Raw genomic sequence first — 18,264 nt, 5'->3', positions numbered from 1 at the left:
TATACTTCCTCTATAAATTTGAGAGATGACATAGAGGTAGAAAACCCCAGGTTGACACATACATACAAAAGAGTAACAACAGCTGGTTAAACAGTAAGTTGAAACAATGGAAAATCCAAGACCACACCCTTTAAAAAATATGTATTATTCCTTGAAGTACGGCAACAAAGCAGGAAGTTTTCAAATTATTGATAAAAATGGTTTAAAAATATAGAAATAAAAATATGGCATTTATTTAACAGAAGGTAACAAAATTAAAAGTTAATGATACAAGTGACATACATTTATTATTATTTTTTTAGTATATGAAAGGTTGGAAGATTCTATACTTTCAACTATTTTCACCAGTTGTTATGCTTTTAAAAACCAATGGTTAGTGGGTGATGACAACAAGATGGTTGACTAGAAAGTGCCAGGCCCTCATAATCCCATGGAAATATCTAATAAACAATCAAAGACTAAGAAAAATAAATTTACAGAAGCTCTATAAACCGGTCAAAGATCTATAGCCGCCAAGCAGCCTCCCAATCAAAGAAAAAGTCACAATAAAAACAATAAGAAATTTTGTGCTATTTTTACTCACCTTTTCCCTACCCACTCCCTGGTGGGGTGAGGTTATAACAGAGGAAGCAGCCCAATTTTCAGTTCCTACTATTGGGCAAAAGAAGCAGAATGGGAATTATTTGAAAAGTTGTGACTCATCTGTGGGCTGTCTGAGTGACTGGTTTCTGTCTTGCCTGACTTGGAGCTCAGATGAGGAACAGTAGCATACTTTGGATCTTAGTCTGGAAGCTATGAAAGGCAATGGTAGGTACCACAGCAAATGAAAACTGCAGGGAGACTGCAGAACTATAGATGCCTGGTGGCAAAAGATTACGTGTAGAATACAATAGAACATCTAAAACTCCTAAGGAGCTAGTGTGAAACACTTTGGGAAATATATATAAAAGCAGCCAGAGGAAATTGAAGAAGAAAGTTTAAAACAAAAATACACACAGAGGCCTAGACAGGGCACATGTCCAGAAAAGACTGAGATCTTAGCCTTCATTCTGAATTGATGTCAATGCTCAGAGTCCCCCTAATCAATGAAGATCTTCCACATGAGTCTGAAAAGACTGGAAAAGATGTCTGTTTTTCAAATGCCCAGTTTTTAACAAAGGATATAAAGACATGCAGGGAAACATGGCTAAATCTACAGAAACCATCCCTGAATAGACACATGTATTGAGTTTACTAAACAGTTTTTTTAAAAAACTGTCTTAAATGTACTCAGAAAGCTAAAGGAAAACATAGACCAATAATGAAAGGAAATTTTTAAAAAAGATATATAAACAAATTAAGACCAACAAAGAGATACAAATGTACCACTCTGGTGGTTGGGTATTGATAATGGGGGGAAACTATGCATGTGGGGCGCAGGAGGCATATGGGAAATATCTGTACCTGCTGCTCAATTTTCCTGAGAATCTATAGCTACTCTAAAAATAGTATATATACAAAAGGTGCCAAAAACATGTGTGCACATATCTAGAAAAAAACTGTTAGAATTGTAATACTCAGTATATACCAATCACAAAAGGCAAATACAAGTCATGTTTCACTTCTGCAATTACACCTCTTGTAAAGGTGCTCAAAGTGGTTAACATCAGCACTCAGACACTTCTGATTATGGCAACCTACTGCAAGATTTGCTGTGCGATGCCTCCTGGATCTTCCCTTGTGCATATCACACACAGTACCGTGCGTCTCAAACTCATCACGAATATATGAAATTGTTAGGTATGTTGGAGGTCCTATGGCATAATCATGCCCCCATTGTCATTGGACTTCCACAACATTTTCAAATTTCGAATACCATTTCAAAATGGACTTGCACTTCTCAAATGACAACCGTGCCTTCACCATTTTCTTTGACAGTCGTTCATTTGATTAACACCATCTTTTGAGTGAACGCCATATTACACATTGCTACTGTAATTCAATTCAACTTCAAAAAAGTAAAACATAGATAACATCTTTTAAAATGTGTATATGTTTTTGCCACTCTTTATGTATGTGTGTATGTGTATATGTGTGTATATATATACATATATATATATATGATGCTAGCAAACTGAATTCAACAACATATTAACATGCAAATCCATGACTAAGCATATCCATGACCAAAGAGGATATACTGTTGGAATGAAAGGATAGTTTGATGTATAAAAATAAATCAGCGTAATACTTCACATTAATAAAAGGAAAAGAAGCCGGGCTCGGTGGCTCAGCCTGTAATCCTGCGCCTTTGGAAGGCTGAGGTGAGTGGATTGCCTGAGCCCGCGGGTTCGAGACCCGCTTGGGCAGCGAGACCTCATCTCTACAATAAATCAAAAAATCAGCCAGGTATGGTAGCGCATGCCTGTAATTCCAGCTACTCGGATGCTGAGGCGGAAAGATCGCTGGAGCCCAGCAGATCGAGGCTGCGGTGGCCGGGAGTAGTCACTGCACTCCAGTCTGGGCAACAGAGTGAGACTCCAACTCAAAAAATATATATATAAATAAATAAATAAAAGGAAAAGAAAAAAAGCACATGATCAACTCAACTGGTGCAGAAAAAGCATTTGACAAAATTCAACAGCCTTCATTTTTAAAATATTCAACAAACTAGAAATTAAAGAAACACACATCCACATAATAAATATATATCCATATGTGAAAAACCCGCAGCTTACAGAATACTCCATGGCAAAAGGCTGAATACTTTTCTTCTAAGATGTGAAACAAGGCAAAGATGCCCATTTGACACTTCTATTTAACATGGTGCTAAAAGCCCCAGCCAGAGCAATAAGGCAAAAAAAAAAAAAAAGAAATAAAAGGTCTCAAAAAAAAAGAAAGAAAAGGTCTCCAAATAAGAAAGGAAGTAAAATTACTTCTGTGTAGAAGGACATGATTTTATATCTAGTAAATCCTAAGTATTACACACACACACACACACACACACACACACACACACACACACACACACCCTATTAGAAAACTAATAAATGATCCAGCAAAGTTGCAGAATGCAAAATTCACACTCAAAAATAACTTGCATTTCTGTAAACTAACAATGAAATCTGAAAAGAAAACTCAGAAACAAGTCTATTTACAATAATATCAAAAATAATAAAATACTTAGAAATAAACATAACCAAAAAAGGAAAAAACTTGTTTGTATGCTAAAAACTACAAGATGGTGCTTAAGAATTTAAAGATACAAATAAATGAAAAGACATATCAAATTTTTAGATTGTAAGACAATAATATGTCAATACTACCCAAAATGATCTACAAAGTCAATGCAAACCCTATCAAAATTCCAAAGACATTCTTTGAGAAATAGAGAAATCCATTCTAACACTCATTCAGAATCTCAAAAAACACCAAGTACCCAAAACTATCTTGAGAAATAAGAACAAAAGCTGGAGGACTAACATTTCATGATTTCAAAACTTACTACAAGCCAGGAGCAGTGGCTCACGCCTATAATCCCAACACTCTGGGAGGCTGAGGCAGGAGCATTGCCTGAGCCCAAGAGGTCGAGGCTGCAGTGAGCCGTGATTGAGCCACGGCATTCCAGCCTGGGTGACAGAGTGAGACCTTGACTAAAAATAATAACAATAAAAATAAACAAAAAAAATTACTACAAAGCTATAGTAATCAAAACAATGTGGTACTCACATAAACACAGACATATGGGTCAATGGAACAGACTAGAGAGCCCAGAAATAAATCCTTCATTATATGGATTTTCAGCAAGGATACCAAGACCATTTGAGGGCATGATAGTTTTTTCAACAAATAGTGCTGAGAAAATTCGATGTCCGTGTGCTAAAGAATGAAGTTGGACTCCTTACACTACGTGCAAAAATTAACTCAAAGGTGGTTAAACACCTAAATTTAAGAAGTAAAACAATACAACTCTTAGAAGTAACATTGGGGAAATCGAAATGATATTGCATGTGGCAGTAAGTTCTTAGATATGACACCCAAAGTGAAAATAACAAAAGAAAAACAAATTGGACTTCTTCAAAATTAAAAATGTTTTGCACCATCAAGAGAGTGAAAAAGCAACCCATGGAGAGGGAGAAAATCATATATCTAATAAGAGATAGACATCTAGAGTATGTGAAGAACTTCAACTCAACAATGACCAAAAAAAACAATAAAAAATGAACAAAGGATTTGAATAGAGATATCTCCAAAGAAGATATAAAAATGACCCATAAGCCGGGCTCGGTGGCTCAGCCTGTAATCCCGCGCCTTTGGGAGGCTGAGGTGAGTGGATTGCCTGAGCCCGTGGGTTTGAGACCTGCCTGGGCAACTTGGAGAGACCTCATCTCTACAATAAATCAAAAAATCAGCCGGGCGTGGTAGTGCACGCCTGTAGTTCCAGTTACCTGGAAGGCTGAGGCAGAAGGATCGCTGGAGCCCAGCAGGTCAAGGCTGCGGTGGCCGGGAGCGGCCACTGCACTCCAGTCTGGGCGACAGAGTGAGACCCCAACTCAAAAAACATAATGACCCATAAGCATATTAAGACACTCAACATCGCTAGTCATGAAGGAAATACAAAGTCAAAGCCATAAGGAGACACCCTTTCATAACCATTAGAATGGCTACTATATAAACACAGGAAATAGAACATAACAAGCATTGAGGAGGATGTAGAGCACCTGGAAAGCTTATGCACTGTTTCTGGTAATAAAAATGGTGCAGCTGCTATGGAATATAGTATGAAGTTTCTCAACAAATTAAAAATAGACTTTCTATTCTGAATCATTATCCAGCAATTCCACTTCTGGATATATACCCAAAAGAATTGAAACCAGGGTCTTGAAGAGAGGTTTGTGCACCCATGTTCAAAGCAGCGTTATTCACTATAGCTAAAATGTGGAAGCAACACAAGTGTCCATCCAAGTGTTTATCTATAGATGAATAGATAAACAAAACATGATATATACATGTAGTGGAATACTATTTGACCTTAAAAAGGAAAAATTCTGACACATGCTACAACATGGATGTACCTTACATATATTATGCTAAGAGTAATAAACAATTCAGAGCAAGACAAATATTATGCACCTCCACTTCTGTGAGGTACCTAATGTAGTCAAATAGAGACAGAAAGTAGAATGGTGGCGCTCCAAAACTAAGAAGAGGGGAGAATGGGAAATTATTGTCAAAACAGTTTCAGTTGAAAACTTTTTTATTGAAAAAGTTCTGGAGGTGAATAGCTGTAATGGTTGCATAACCATGTGAATGTACTTACAGCCACAAAACTGTACATTTAAAATTAATACAAATTTTGCTATGTGTATTTTACCACAATAAAAATATTTTTAATAGTTAAAAACAGTACTCCATTGTGCTTGAGAATATTTTTTAAAATCTCTGAAGTTTTCCCTTGGATACTAGTAAGATCAAAAGTTAAAATCTTATTGCTAAAGACAAGTTTACTGGGCTTCACTCAATTTTATTCAATGAAACAAAAAATGTAGATGTCAAAACAACCACAATAACATACCAATAGGAGTATTATTACTCAGCCGTTAAATACTGAAATACTGCAAGGGTCTATTCTAAGTTCTCTTCTGTTTCTACTTCCTACACTGACTGAGGGGATTTCTTTCATATATAGAGCTTCAATTGTCATTTATATGCAGATGATTCACAAATTCATGTTTTCACTTATCACCCAGAGAGAAATTCTTTCATATCTCAAAGTCACCTCAAACCCAACATGTCCAAGACCAAATGTGTGGCTATCTCCCATCTACCAAAATTGAGATAAGCCATAAAGCCAGGAGTTTTATCTCCTTTATATCCCATATCCTATTATGAGCTCCCACGATACCATGTACTTCTTGGTATCATTTATCTCAGCACACTTATATTCATTTCTGTGAGTATTTGATTAATGTCTATCTCCCACAGAAGGGTGAGCATTCTAGGTAGAAAGAGACTTTATTTTTGCTCATAATCAGATTCCCAAAATACAACACAGTACAAGGGTGTTTAATAAGTATTTGTTGAATGAATAAAACTTTAAGCTATGTACTCATAATTATGAATGGCACAATGTAAAAAAATTTTAAAATGTAATTCCCAGCAGTTTGGCCTTTTCTTTGGAAGTTCAGCACACACTGTCCACAGACCCAGTGACCCCACCCTTCATATTCTTCATCAAGAGATAAAAGCTGATGTCAATTTTAAAAATTCCCCTCCTTCCTATCTATATGAAGATGAGAGTTGTTCTCCAAGCAGAGTTAGTGGATTGCAGTTGAACACTCATCTTTAGATTATCTTGGCTTGTTCTTAGTACTGGGTCTTTGGTTCAGTTCCTCTTCTACATTTAACTGAATTCTTGAGCATTACTAACTTGTCCACTGCAATGATTCCTGTATCTGTTACTTCCCATTAATACAAATCCAAACACACTGTTCAATTTCTTGATTGGAAAATATTAAATACTCTATGCTCACAAATCAGAGTGGAGGTGGGGTTGTAAGAATGGGGGTGGAGTTGAAGGAATGAGGGAGTTCATCTCAGGGCTCAAACGGCAAGTCCCGCTTTGCTACTAGTTTCAAATGAGTTTAACACCTGAATCTGTTTCCACGTTTCCAAAAGTAGGCACAATATTAAAAATACCTTTAGCAAACCAGGCGAAGTGGAGATCAAAGTCAGGCCCAAACTTTACTGTGTACCTAATCCTTAATTATATCCCATATCTTTAAAATAAATTTCTTAAAAATACCTTTAGTACAAATTTGTTGTGAGGATTATATGAAAAAAGTCACCCAAATTACTTTTAAACAGGAAAAGGAAACAAATGTAAATTACTACAGTGCAACTAGGATCATAGTAAATCCTAAAATAGCAATGGAGTGTGGAGGAGATCGTTTCTGGCAAAGAGAATTTGTGAGTGATTACTTTTTACACTATCTTGTTTCTGAAACTTTGTGAAATGAAAAATGGTGTGGTTGCAGCCAAAACACACACACACACACACACACACACACACACACACACACACACACACACACTTTTTAAATACTCTAACCTATCCATTTGGAGTCTGTACATTTACCATGTTTCAGCTTCCCAGAAATACCAAACTCCCTCATTGTCTTTTACTCTCCTCTATAAGGACCTGACTCTATTCATGTGAGCCGTTGCTAACTGCCACCTAGTTAGGGGGATTTCACGTCATCAGATTGTGGCGCAGCACCGCTGCGTGCGTGCGTGCCCCTTTGTGCGGTACTACGCCCTCTCCGGTATATACAGCAGGAACGCCAGAGAGCGTCTCAGTTGCACCAGGCAGCGGAGGACGCCTAGCCTCCTGGCCCGAAGGTTCCCGAATAGGGGCTAGGAGCCCCGGCTTCCCATCACCAGCTGAGCGCTCTATTCCTGAGAAGAGAGAAGAGACTCTTAGAGGAGCCATGAACATCTTTTTACTTCTATTGAGCGGCGTTTTGTTCGCCCTCACGTTTGTCTTCTGGAAAAATCGTTTTCAGGTAATGGTGTATGGTAAGAGATTGTAACTAGATGAAGCTAGATGAGTATATGAATTGGGGAGTATGCTTGTAAAAGAGTAGAAAAACAGTAAAATAAGAGTTAAGGTGAGATCACCTCATTCCTCTTTCTCGAAAGAGCCCCAGACTTTTACTCCTTACTACCACATTCCTGCATTTTGATCAGTGATTAAACAGTTTGTGATCTGTTGTAAAGAACTCCGTCACTAAGTGATATAGTCAGCTTTTCATTCATGTGGAGAGAAAAGTGCAGCTGAAAATGTCCATTCTCCACCACCTTCCACTTAAGAACATTACGGGCCGGCCTCGGTGGCTCAGCACTTTGGAAGCCCGCGGGTTCAAGGCCACCTGGGCAACTTGGCAAGATCTCGCCCCTACAATAAATCAAAAATTAGCCGGGCGCAGTAGCATGCACCTGTAGTTCCGGCTACTTGGAAGGCTGAGGCAGAAGGATCGCCTGAACCCAGCAGGTTGAGGCTGTGGTGGCAGTGAGCTTGCCACTGCACTCCAGCCTCGATGATGGAGTGAGACTCCAACTCAAAAACAAAACAAAAAAAGGATCATTGCCTTCTCTTTTTCCTCTCACTTTTACCCAATCCCCTGGGTGTTTTTGTTTCTCCTGCCATCTTTATGGGAATCTTCTGGGCATTAACAAATGATTCAGAACCGGCTCAGTGGCTCAGCCTGTAATCCCGCGCCTTGGGAGGCTGAGGTGAGTGGATTGCCTGAGCCTGAGGGTTCGAGACCCGCCTGGGCAAGTTGGCGAGACCTCATCTCTACAATAAATCAAAAAAAATGAGCCGGGCGTGGTAGCGCGCGCCTATAGTTCCAGCTCCTTGGAAGACTGAGGCGGAAGGATCGCCGGAGCCCAGCAGGCCGAGGCTGCGGTGGCCGGGAGCGGCCACTGCACGCCAGTCTGGGCGACAGAGTGAGACTCCGACTCAAAAACAAACAAACAAACAAACAAACAAATGATTCAGGTCTAATTGTAGATTTCCTTGTGTTAAAGTTTCAAGTTATGTGCTTTTAGATAAGGGTCAGCGGGTCAAAGACAGGGTTCATATGTAGACCTACTGGACTGCCCAAGAAATGTAAGGAAAGAATGTGACACTTAGGGGATACTCTGATTTTTTTTTTTCTGTGCGTTTGTGAAGAATGTATTTTTGAATCAATGTAGTCAAACATTTCTAATCTGCAGTTCTTGGGGGAAAATCAGTTAATTTTGGTAACAAAGACTGATCAAAGTGTATTTGCAAATTGCTAAAATTCAATAAACTACATATGTATAATTTCCTTCCTCTACAGAGAAACAGCGGTGAAATATCATCAAGTTCAACTTCTCTTGCCCTAGTAAGAACCTCTTCTGGATCAACTAAGAACAATGCTGATAAAACTCTCTCAGTCAACAACCTCTCTCGGGATATCTTAAGAAATAATATCCCACACTCAATAGCTATGCAGAAGCGCATACTGGTAAACCTCAGAATCGTGGAATACAAGCTGACTGAACTGGAACATTTCCTAGTTACCAAGGGTATAAGAGGTGCATTAGTTAACCGAAAATCCACTGAAAATCTTACCAGCCGTAAGGACAGTGGAAGCAACCATTAAAGACACTTTGAATTCATTTGATTATATGTTTCTATCAAATTATTGTTTAGAAGGGGAGGGGATGGCAAATCAGATACAAAAATCCAGATGTGTATCAATTTGCTTACTCACAGTTTATTTAAATAATTGATTACATGTTGCTAATATATATTTTACTGACAAAGGAAGCACAATAAAGAAAGGAAGAGATAGTTCAAAAGTTTGGTGTTTTAAAATAAGCTCTAGAAAACAAAAATATAGTTAAGATATTGTGATTTTAATTTCACTCAAGGGTGAAAAACAATTTTCTCTAACAGTTTACAATATTGCAGTTGTCTCCAAGTTTGCATTAAAGTAGAATTTGATGGAACTCTTTTCCGTTCTGCAGAATAGTTTCTTGCCCTTGTTGAATCGGTGTAATAATGAGTTGTCATTGAGCACCCTACAATAAGCCAAGCACTCAGTTAAGATCTGTGCTTTACACATTTGTGTGGATGGTGACACACACTCTTAACTACTCTTCATGGTCAGCTTTTAAAAAAGAATATCTTTCCCTTCACACCTCACCCCTCTCCAATTAGGTATTCCTTCATTTAATATGCCTAAATCGTCCCTGAATTGCAAGAGTTACCTATAGAAAATTGCATGCATTTTTCTGTTTGGTGAAAAATTCACACCTCAAATAGCACCAAAATATAGCGGTAGAATACATGTGACATTATGTGGATTAAAATGAAGTATTTCTAAGCTCTAGTCAAATAATAGTTTATAAAATCTACTATAATTAAGGAATTAACAATCTCCTAACGTTCACTAATAGCATTTGACCTACCCTCAAAGAAAACCTTCAGATTATCAAACACAAGTTCTATAAATACATTACTCACTGAGGTGGTTTAATTACAGGCCTACCTATTTACCTACCTTCATTCCCTCTCCCCCCAAAATAAATTACCAGTATAAATTAAAGAAATGCCTTAATTCTGTACTCCTCTCATCTACAATCAAAAGGAGGAGAAAAAGGAATTTTAAATGTGTAAGAGAAATTATTCCTTCTATTGTTACTCAGTTGCCAAGCACAAAAAGCCAGCAATAGTGGGTCACAGGTTTCTTTGATATTCTTTTGAAAACTATAGACTCTCTTCTAGAAAAATTCATGTACACATACACAAAAAAGTTCCATGTAATTTTGGTTTTATATATTCCCTTAAACCTAGGTTGAGAACCTTAAGAAATGCTGATAAATTCTTTATATATGTAAGCAGTGTTTATGATTATAGGCTGTGATGCTTAAACCGATTATCAATGATGTAATGAGTATATAAGCTTATTAATGACATATTTCATTATTTTTTTAAGAAAACTGGGGCATAGGACTTTCTAATTTGGCTTCCCTCATTCTTGATAAGTTTGACAAGCTTATCTCCTAATAGTATAAAAATAAGTTTTAAAGTACTAACTTATTAACCTCAGACAAAATCACTGTACTTGATCTATTAGCCATATATCACAATCATACAATGCTAGATTTGATTGAAACCACTTTCTCATTAACAATTTGGTCCATATTCTATTTGAAATTAAACATAGATTACAGAGAGTAGAATGAACAAATCTTAATTTTGTGAAACACAATAGAAATTAAGAGGGTCATGGTTTTCTTCCAAATAACCTAAGGAAGAAAAATATTGTATGGGAAAAGAAGTACTCAAAACTCCATTTTCTAGATTTATCACTTACTGGCCATAGGATCCTTATTTTTCTGTTGTATTTCACTTGTTTTAAAGAACATTAACTACTAAGTCCATGTAGAAAACATAAGCGGTAACAAATGCATGATGTCTTTAGACTTATTAGGTGCAATAGTATTAAACTGCAGTCCTCACATACATAGTCCATTTTTCCATACATTTATGGCATTTCTAATTAAGTGAGGCCTTCAGTTTGTAATACTAATTTATTTTTCACCAGTTTTGTGGAAAAGAAAGATTATGTATTAAGAAAATAGAAGCTAATGATATTTTTAAACTGTGTAATAGAAAATATTGCTATTTTAAGTAATCAGTTCCAAGAAAGCCTCCAATGTATTAGAAAAACATTATGGTAATATTTACAAAAACGTTATCATAAAATAGAGACAGTTATGTGTGTGTTACACAGATAGATAATCTAAAAAGAAGTATAATAATCACATTGTTAAACATTAATAAATTCACATTTTATATTACATTCCTGCTTAAATGGGAAAAAACTTACATTATTGTGAACATAGTATGTACATTTTTCTATGTGACCAAACAAATAAATAAAATGTTCCCCTATTTTAAAAAAAATCACATTATGCAACCATATATTTTTAAAAATGAGATCTCATTCTGGTTTTCCACTGCCACTAACAGTAGGTATTTCGTAGTCAGTCTCCTTTTCAGGATCTACCATGCCTTTATATCGCTCCCCACGATGTTGTTTCAGGTATGGGCCCCAGTTAGAAGCTGGTCTACAGCAGCTTACAATGCGCTGAAAAGCAAAAACAGAAAAATATTTGTCTTCGAATTTAAGTGCTGCAATCTGTAAACAAACAAATGTTAAACATAATTTCATTTTTAAATTTGAGGTTTCTTTGCTCACAAAAAATAAGAATCATAGAAAAGTAAAAAGTGATAGTCTAAATTTTTATTAATGCACAGTCTACCAAGAAAAGATTATAATCAAATTTAACTGATTGTTAATAGAATTATATTACTAAACCAAAATAACCAGTGGGTAAATGAGTTCAAAAAGTATATGAGCCCATTAGAGAAACAGCATCACTACTCTGTGCCTTCACTGAATTTTCAGGCATTTCCATCCCAGCATCAGGATAAGGGTGAGGTGAAGAACTAAACCAGTGTGTGAAACTGGGATGTATTTCAAGAACCAAGGAAAGGAAGCTCCATAATCAAACCATTGATTTGGATCCATTTTTGGATGGGTTTTGCAATTTATTTAAATCTAGGACTCCTGAACCTGCCTTGTCATTGTCCTAGTTAGATGTCATACCTCCATTCCCCTAGCCTCCATGAACAAGAGGGATGTCTTGTGGTCTAGACTGGGTTCAAGATAATTTACCAAGCTTATTCCAATCTTAACACACTATTAGGATGTGTCTTATAACCAGATGAGGTTTTGAAAGTAGTGATTATGGAGATAAAGCAAAAGGGTCATTTGCTTTGTGACATCTTCAGGGACAACTCAGTGTAAATATAGACATCATAGCTGTTATGTGCTAAACACTATAATAAGGCTTGAGGATACAGCAACAAGACCAGATTTCTGCCACATGGATCTTATAGTACAGTACAGGGCAGCAGCAAGTACGTAGAGAATGTAATACAATGTCATATACTAGTAACAAATTAAGGTATCAGGTATAGAAATAGTAAAAAACAACTGATTAATTTTATCTCATATCATTGCCATATGAGTAAATAAATCTTCATTTTGATCATAAGTACTTTATATAAGTGTAGAAAATTTCAATTTATGTACTCACTTGAATGATGTTTCCTTTAGCCTGAATTACTTTTATAAAAGCCATAATTGGAATCCAAATAATGCAGAAAATAATCATACACCAGCCTAGAGCAACTCCCCAGTCAGGGTATGGAATTTTGGCATATTGAGGTCTACTAAATTGCACCAGTGACCAGATAAAAATTGCCTGTGAAAGTAAAATATAAAAAGACAAAGGCAAAGATTAAACTTTATTGCTCTATTGATTAACAATTTGATTCTGTTTCTTATTTATTTATCAAACATAAATAAAATGAAAATACATTTAAGTGACTAAGATAATCAGGTAACAAGTCAGAATATAACAATATAAAATGAACCAAACTAAATAACTTCTATTTTTACTTTGAATGCATTTTTTTTTTTTGAGTTGGAGTCTCACTCCGTCACCCAGACTGGAGTGCAGTGGCTGCTCCTGGCCACTGCAGCCTCAACCTGCTGGGCTCCAGTGATCCTTTTGCCTAGCCTTCCCAGTAGCTGGAACTACAGGCATGCGCTACCACGCCCGGTTGATTTTTTTATTTATTGTAGAGATGAGGTCTCGCTGCCCAGGCCGGTCTCGAACCAGCAGGCTCAGGCAATTCACTCACCTTAGCCTCCCAAAGGCGCGGGATTACAGGCTGAGCCACCGAGCCCGGCTTGAATGCATATTTTTAAATGAATACCTTCATATATGTGTGATACAAATACAGGTTCAACATATATGTCAATAAAATGCTTAATCATGATATATCAGCTTAAAAGTAAAATTATATCTGAAAATTTTTGTCATTGAGCTTTTAACTTTCATTTATAATAGCATGGTTTTATTTTGTCATAAACTAGTCAGCATATCAATTAATTCAGTGACAATGTGAAGTACACTTTAGTGGACATGTTTTCTCCTTGCTTAGCAATTGTTTCTATTTTCCACTGCACAGAGCACCCTTTTGCACCTCAATAACACACATGCATTTACACATATTCACACATTGCCCGTGCAAATCTACCAAAGCACAATTCACTTCTAGCCTCTTACTGAGGGGAAAAAAGAAATCAGTCTCAATATATGTATGTTTAACACAGTGAAATATGAATTTTTTTACTTACACTAGTAAGATACTAAAAATCTGAATCTTAAAGGTGAAAACACTTTAAAGCCAGATTAGAAAAAAGTTTTTAAAAAACACTAGAAGCCGGGCTCAGTGGCTCAGCCTGTAATCCTGCGCCTTTGGGAGGCTGAGGTGAGTGGATTACCTGAACCCACAGGTTCAAGACCCACCTGGGCAGTGAGACCTCATCTCCACAATAAATCAAAAAGTCAGCCGGGCGTGGTAGCGCGTGCCTGTAATTCTGGTTACTCGGAAGGCTGAGGCAGAAGGATCGCCGGAACCCAGCAGGTGAGGCTGCGGTGGCCGGGAGCGGCCACTGCACTCCAGTCTGGGCGACAGAGTGAGACTCCAACTCAAAAACGAAACAAAACAAAACAAAACAAAAAAACCACTAGAAATGTTGAATCATTAAAATCAATTATTTATAAGTCTGTAAAGCAAACCAAAACCCCCAAATCATCTAGTACTTTCCCTAAATGTAGCTGTCCTTGTTCTACTAAAATCAATGAGAAAACAATAGATTGTAAGAAACTTTATGAATAGATATGCAAATTTAATTTTTACATTAAACAGATTAGTTCCATTAATTTATAGTAATTCAAGTGTATTTCACAATTGCCATAATTGTATATAACGACAAGAAAATGGATATGTGATAGTAGAGTCTGATATGCGTGACTAGACAAAATAGATGGCAATGTATATCATCTAATATTCTTTTCCATTTTAAATTAAGTTCAGGTGTCAAACCCATGTAATATGTGAAAGTTAGCAGGTTAAGAAATCTAGTTAGATCTTCTAAATTGACAAGGGTTGATTTTTTTTTAAAGATTTGTCATATGAGGAAAATGATATTCAGCAGCACTTTCAAACTCATTTTAATAAGGCACCGCTAATCCTAACCTGCTCACTATTTGAAACTCATCTCATAACTTATTTTTTTTAATAAAAAGTACTTAATATCCCCTCAAAACAAGCAAATATAATACTTCAGATGTGAAGTAAATACAATACTGCAGATGTGAAGCAAATCCTGGAACAAATTACTTAATGGTCTTTTCTAGGAAAACCTTAGAAGCATGAAGGCAATGAAAACCAAAACACATCTATGGAGTTTGCCATTCCCCCATCCCCACCATTATCCCTGGCCAATAGCCATTCCCCATCTACTGAAGTATTTATTTAGGCATTCAGTTATTCACTGTCCTGATCTGTTATTTTAAAGATTTCATGTCTATATGTATGTAATGTCTCTCCAGTAAGACATCTTTTGCTTTCTCTCAGCTCCTAAACAGCACCAATTTATTAACACAAACCATTCCCTCTATTGACACAGGTAAGTTTATTTTGGTAATTTTACATACTAAATACATCCACCATAAAGAGAAAAAAAATTCATTAAAATCTGAATGTTGTTTCTCAGCAATCAGTATATTTAAACTTAATTCCTTGAAGGCAGGATCTGGGCCTTCTACATTTTTGTATTTTCTATACCTGGCAGAGAGATTAGGAGCATTGATGACCCAACATATTTTTTTAAGGAAATGAGCAAGTTCATGAATTTATTCTATGGATTATTTTTATCCTATTGATAATTTTTAAATTATTGATAACTTGTATGTCTATAGGAGCCTGTTTATTTTCTCAGTAAGTGTTTAAACCCATGGTGTCAAATAATACTGCAAAGTCATTCTAATTTAGGCAACTGATATGTACCAGCCATAAATACTGCAAAACTTGAAAATAATTCATTCTTGAAGTAATGATGACTTTACTTTTGCCTCCAATGTAAATTAGTCTTTAAGTTTAGGTTAGAAATGTTTAAATGTATTCAGGGTTTATTATTACTTACAATCAAAAGCATCGGGGTAATAAAAAACCAGCAAGCTTTCCACCATACCCAGAATATCCAACTTTTTGCTCCAATCATCATTTCTATGTCTTCAGTAAATCTGTTCCCTCCTAAATAAAACATCATAGAATACATTGAATTCTTGCCCACATTTTCCTCCAAAAACAACTGTGGCCCCACATACCTTTCAATGTCTAAACATTTTCCTAAACTACAACAATGAAGCAGACACCCGTAACTACATTTTCTACATAATATATATTTTGCCCAATATGTTCTACTTTACTATTATAATAGTGTAATTATTAATGGTATAAGTATGTAAACATAATGAAAGGGAATCAAACAAAACTTTCAATAAAATTTGTAAGTAATTTTATAGTCACTATTTACCATAAATCCAGATGATTCCTACTATTTCCAGTATAGCTGCAATTAAAATGCCCCATCCAGCACAGAAGTGGTCAATCAGATGAACCCAGTAAATTCCAGCCTACCAAAAAAAAATTAATTAACTTCTAAGTATGTTTTAATTATTTTCATTATTGATGATGTGTTCAAATTGAATCTATTAATTTGATCTTAATATATGTTCCTTAGTTTCACTTCTGCTAAAATGTGAAAAGGAATGTTTCAAATGTAAACCCAAATATGGTTTTAATTTTTCAGAAACTTTTCATTCTATCTTGAGTCATTGGGGAAAAAAATCTAAGCATTTAGAAAAGCTGATTATCAAAATGGTATGCAGTGTCTGTATATTTTGTAGTAGCTGCCAAGGAACTTACAATGTATTTATGAAGTCTATAATCTTATCATAACTGGGGAAGTTTTCCATTATTGGGCCTTCTCCTCTGCAATATACACTAGCAAAGTTGGGCTGAAACTTGGAAAACCTTGCTCTAAGTCAGACTTGGACTTGTCACTAAACATCCTCTTAAGCCCTGATTTCCTTATTTTGATCATAAATTATGTTCCAACTAATATTTTTTTCTAAGAAAATAAAGTGCTATAGTATACCTGAGTCACACAGACGAGACCAAGGAGAAACAAAACCAAGCAGCAACCTAAAGTTATGGGAATCCTCATTTTCTTCATCACTTTGGGAAATAAATCTTGAATTGTTGTTGTAATTGTTTCTTTAAAAGGGAAAAAAATGACATATACATCAACACATTTGCCAATATGGCTAATCAAAGAATTCAACTTCTGTTAATCAAATTGACAAATATATGCGAAGAATATACTCTGGGCCCTGCTCTTTGCTTTAAAAAATCCAAAGTCCTTTCTTTTGCAGTCGTCACTTGTTGATTCTAATGAATTTCAAATGCAGTTCTATTTGTTGCTTTTAGTCTGTTTTAGCAGGTTTTTCGTTGATACCAATTATGAGGTAACAGGTCCCTGCAAGCTGAAGTAGTTTGAAAGAGTTTATAGGAAAGGAAGAATTCTAGTATGACTTTAAAATAAGGCAAATATTTGAATAAGTGGCAAGGAGACAGAAAGGATTCTAAGTTTAACTGTATAAAGAAACAAATGTGTTAATTAAATAGAAAACCAGCTAATAGTAGAAGGATATTATGAATGAAAGAATTAAAAAATATGTTTGAGATTTTTGAGGACATTGAAAGTCAACCAGAAAAATCTGAAATTTATCTTATAAACAAAGTAAACTATGAAAATATTTTATGTTACATAGAGTGAGATGACGAAAATTGTTTCAGAATTTCTAGTCATGTACAGTAGGTAAAATCTCTATGTGTACACAGGAACATATACAAGGATAGTCATTGTAGCCATATGTGTAGTTTTTTAAAAATTGTAAATAACCCAAATGCCCACCATTATAGCAACAAAGAGATTGTTAATTAACTGTATTTTTATACCTGTGTATCAACATGGATTCATAATGCATGTAAAAAAACAACTTTCAGAGTTAATATGTATACTATAAAAATGCATATATATGTGATATGTTTACATTTTATTTATGAATACATATAAAATATATACAAACATGGACTAAATAACATACACAGTCCTGGTGACAGTTGCTTCTAGAAAAAATAAATGCGTGCCGGGCGCAGTGGCTCACGCCTACAATTCCAGCACTTTGGGAGGTCAAGGTAAGAGGATTGCCTGAGCCCAGGGGTTTGAGACAAACCTGGGCAACTTGGCGAGATCTCATCTCTACCATAAATCAAAAAAACTAGCCTGGTGTGGTGGTACACGCCTGTGGTCCCAGCTACTTTGAAGGCTGAGGCAGAAGGATCGCCTGAGCCCAGCAGATCAAGGCTGCAGTGGCCGTGAGTGTGCCGTCGCACTCTAACCTGGGCAACAGAGAGAGATGCAAACTCAAAAAAAAAAAATTAAAACAAGTAAAAAAGAAATGTGGATTGCATTAGGGAGAAAAGCAGGGGACTACAAATTCACCTGTAACAGTTTATTTTCTAAAAAGTATCTGAGGCAGGTATAAAATATTAATGTTTACTGCTTTTGAATGTCAGGTACATGAGTACTTTGTATTTTTCTGTAGCACACGTATGTTTATCGCAGCATTGTTCACAATAGCAAGAACCTGGAAACAACCATGCTGCCCATCAAAAGAGGACTGGATTAAAAA

At 36.0% G+C, this 18,264-nt stretch overlaps 2 protein-coding genes across 2 annotated transcripts in view; one reads left to right on the top strand and one right to left on the bottom strand.

Moving 5' to 3' along the window:
* The first annotated feature begins 7,469 nt into the window (after positions 1 to 7,469).
* CT83 (cancer/testis antigen 83) lies at positions 7,470 to 9,173 on the top strand. The gene is made up of 2 exons (XM_008055680.1): positions 7,470 to 7,544; positions 8,868 to 9,173. The coding sequence occupies exons 1-2, from the start codon at positions 7,470 to 7,472 to the stop codon at positions 9,171 to 9,173; spliced, it is 381 nt and encodes a 126-aa protein (XP_008053871.1).
* Positions 9,174 to 11,355: 2,182 nt separating this feature from the next.
* Positions 11,356 to 18,264, bottom strand: part of SLC6A14 (solute carrier family 6 member 14) — a 25,426-nt gene continuing 18,517 nt past the window's right edge. Inside the window, exons 10-14 of the mRNA XM_008055678.1 lie at positions 16,665 to 16,783; positions 16,041 to 16,140; positions 15,648 to 15,757; positions 12,685 to 12,852; positions 11,356 to 11,669 (exon numbers count right to left, since the gene is read on the bottom strand). Of these exons, the coding sequence (XP_008053869.1) occupies positions 11,523 to 11,669; positions 12,685 to 12,852; positions 15,648 to 15,757; positions 16,041 to 16,140; positions 16,665 to 16,783 (644 nt within the window). The 3' untranslated portion in view covers positions 11,356 to 11,522. The remainder of the gene's footprint in view (positions 11,670 to 12,684; positions 12,853 to 15,647; positions 15,758 to 16,040; positions 16,141 to 16,664; positions 16,784 to 18,264) is intronic.

Source organism: Carlito syrichta, unplaced genomic scaffold (genome assembly GCF_000164805.1).
Source record: "Carlito syrichta isolate Samal-C Ts95f unplaced genomic scaffold, Tarsius_syrichta-2.0.1 Scaffold301922, whole genome shotgun sequence".
NCBI classification, from domain to species: domain Eukaryota; kingdom Metazoa; phylum Chordata; class Mammalia; order Primates; family Tarsiidae; genus Carlito; species Carlito syrichta.
The sequence above is the reverse complement of the archived record's forward strand: the minus strand, read 5'-3'. Positions and strand labels throughout refer to the sequence as shown.

Bases quoted from the DNA above. Each gene is read 5' to 3' on its own strand.
- CT83 (XM_008055680.1), top strand. From the start codon at position 7,470: ATGAACATCTTTTTACTTCTATTGAGCGGCGTTTTGTTCGCCCTCACG. The intron at 7,545-8,867 runs GTAATGGTGTAT...CTTCCTCTACAG, and splicing joins TCTGGAAAAATCGTTTTCAG to AGAAACAGCGGTGAAATATC.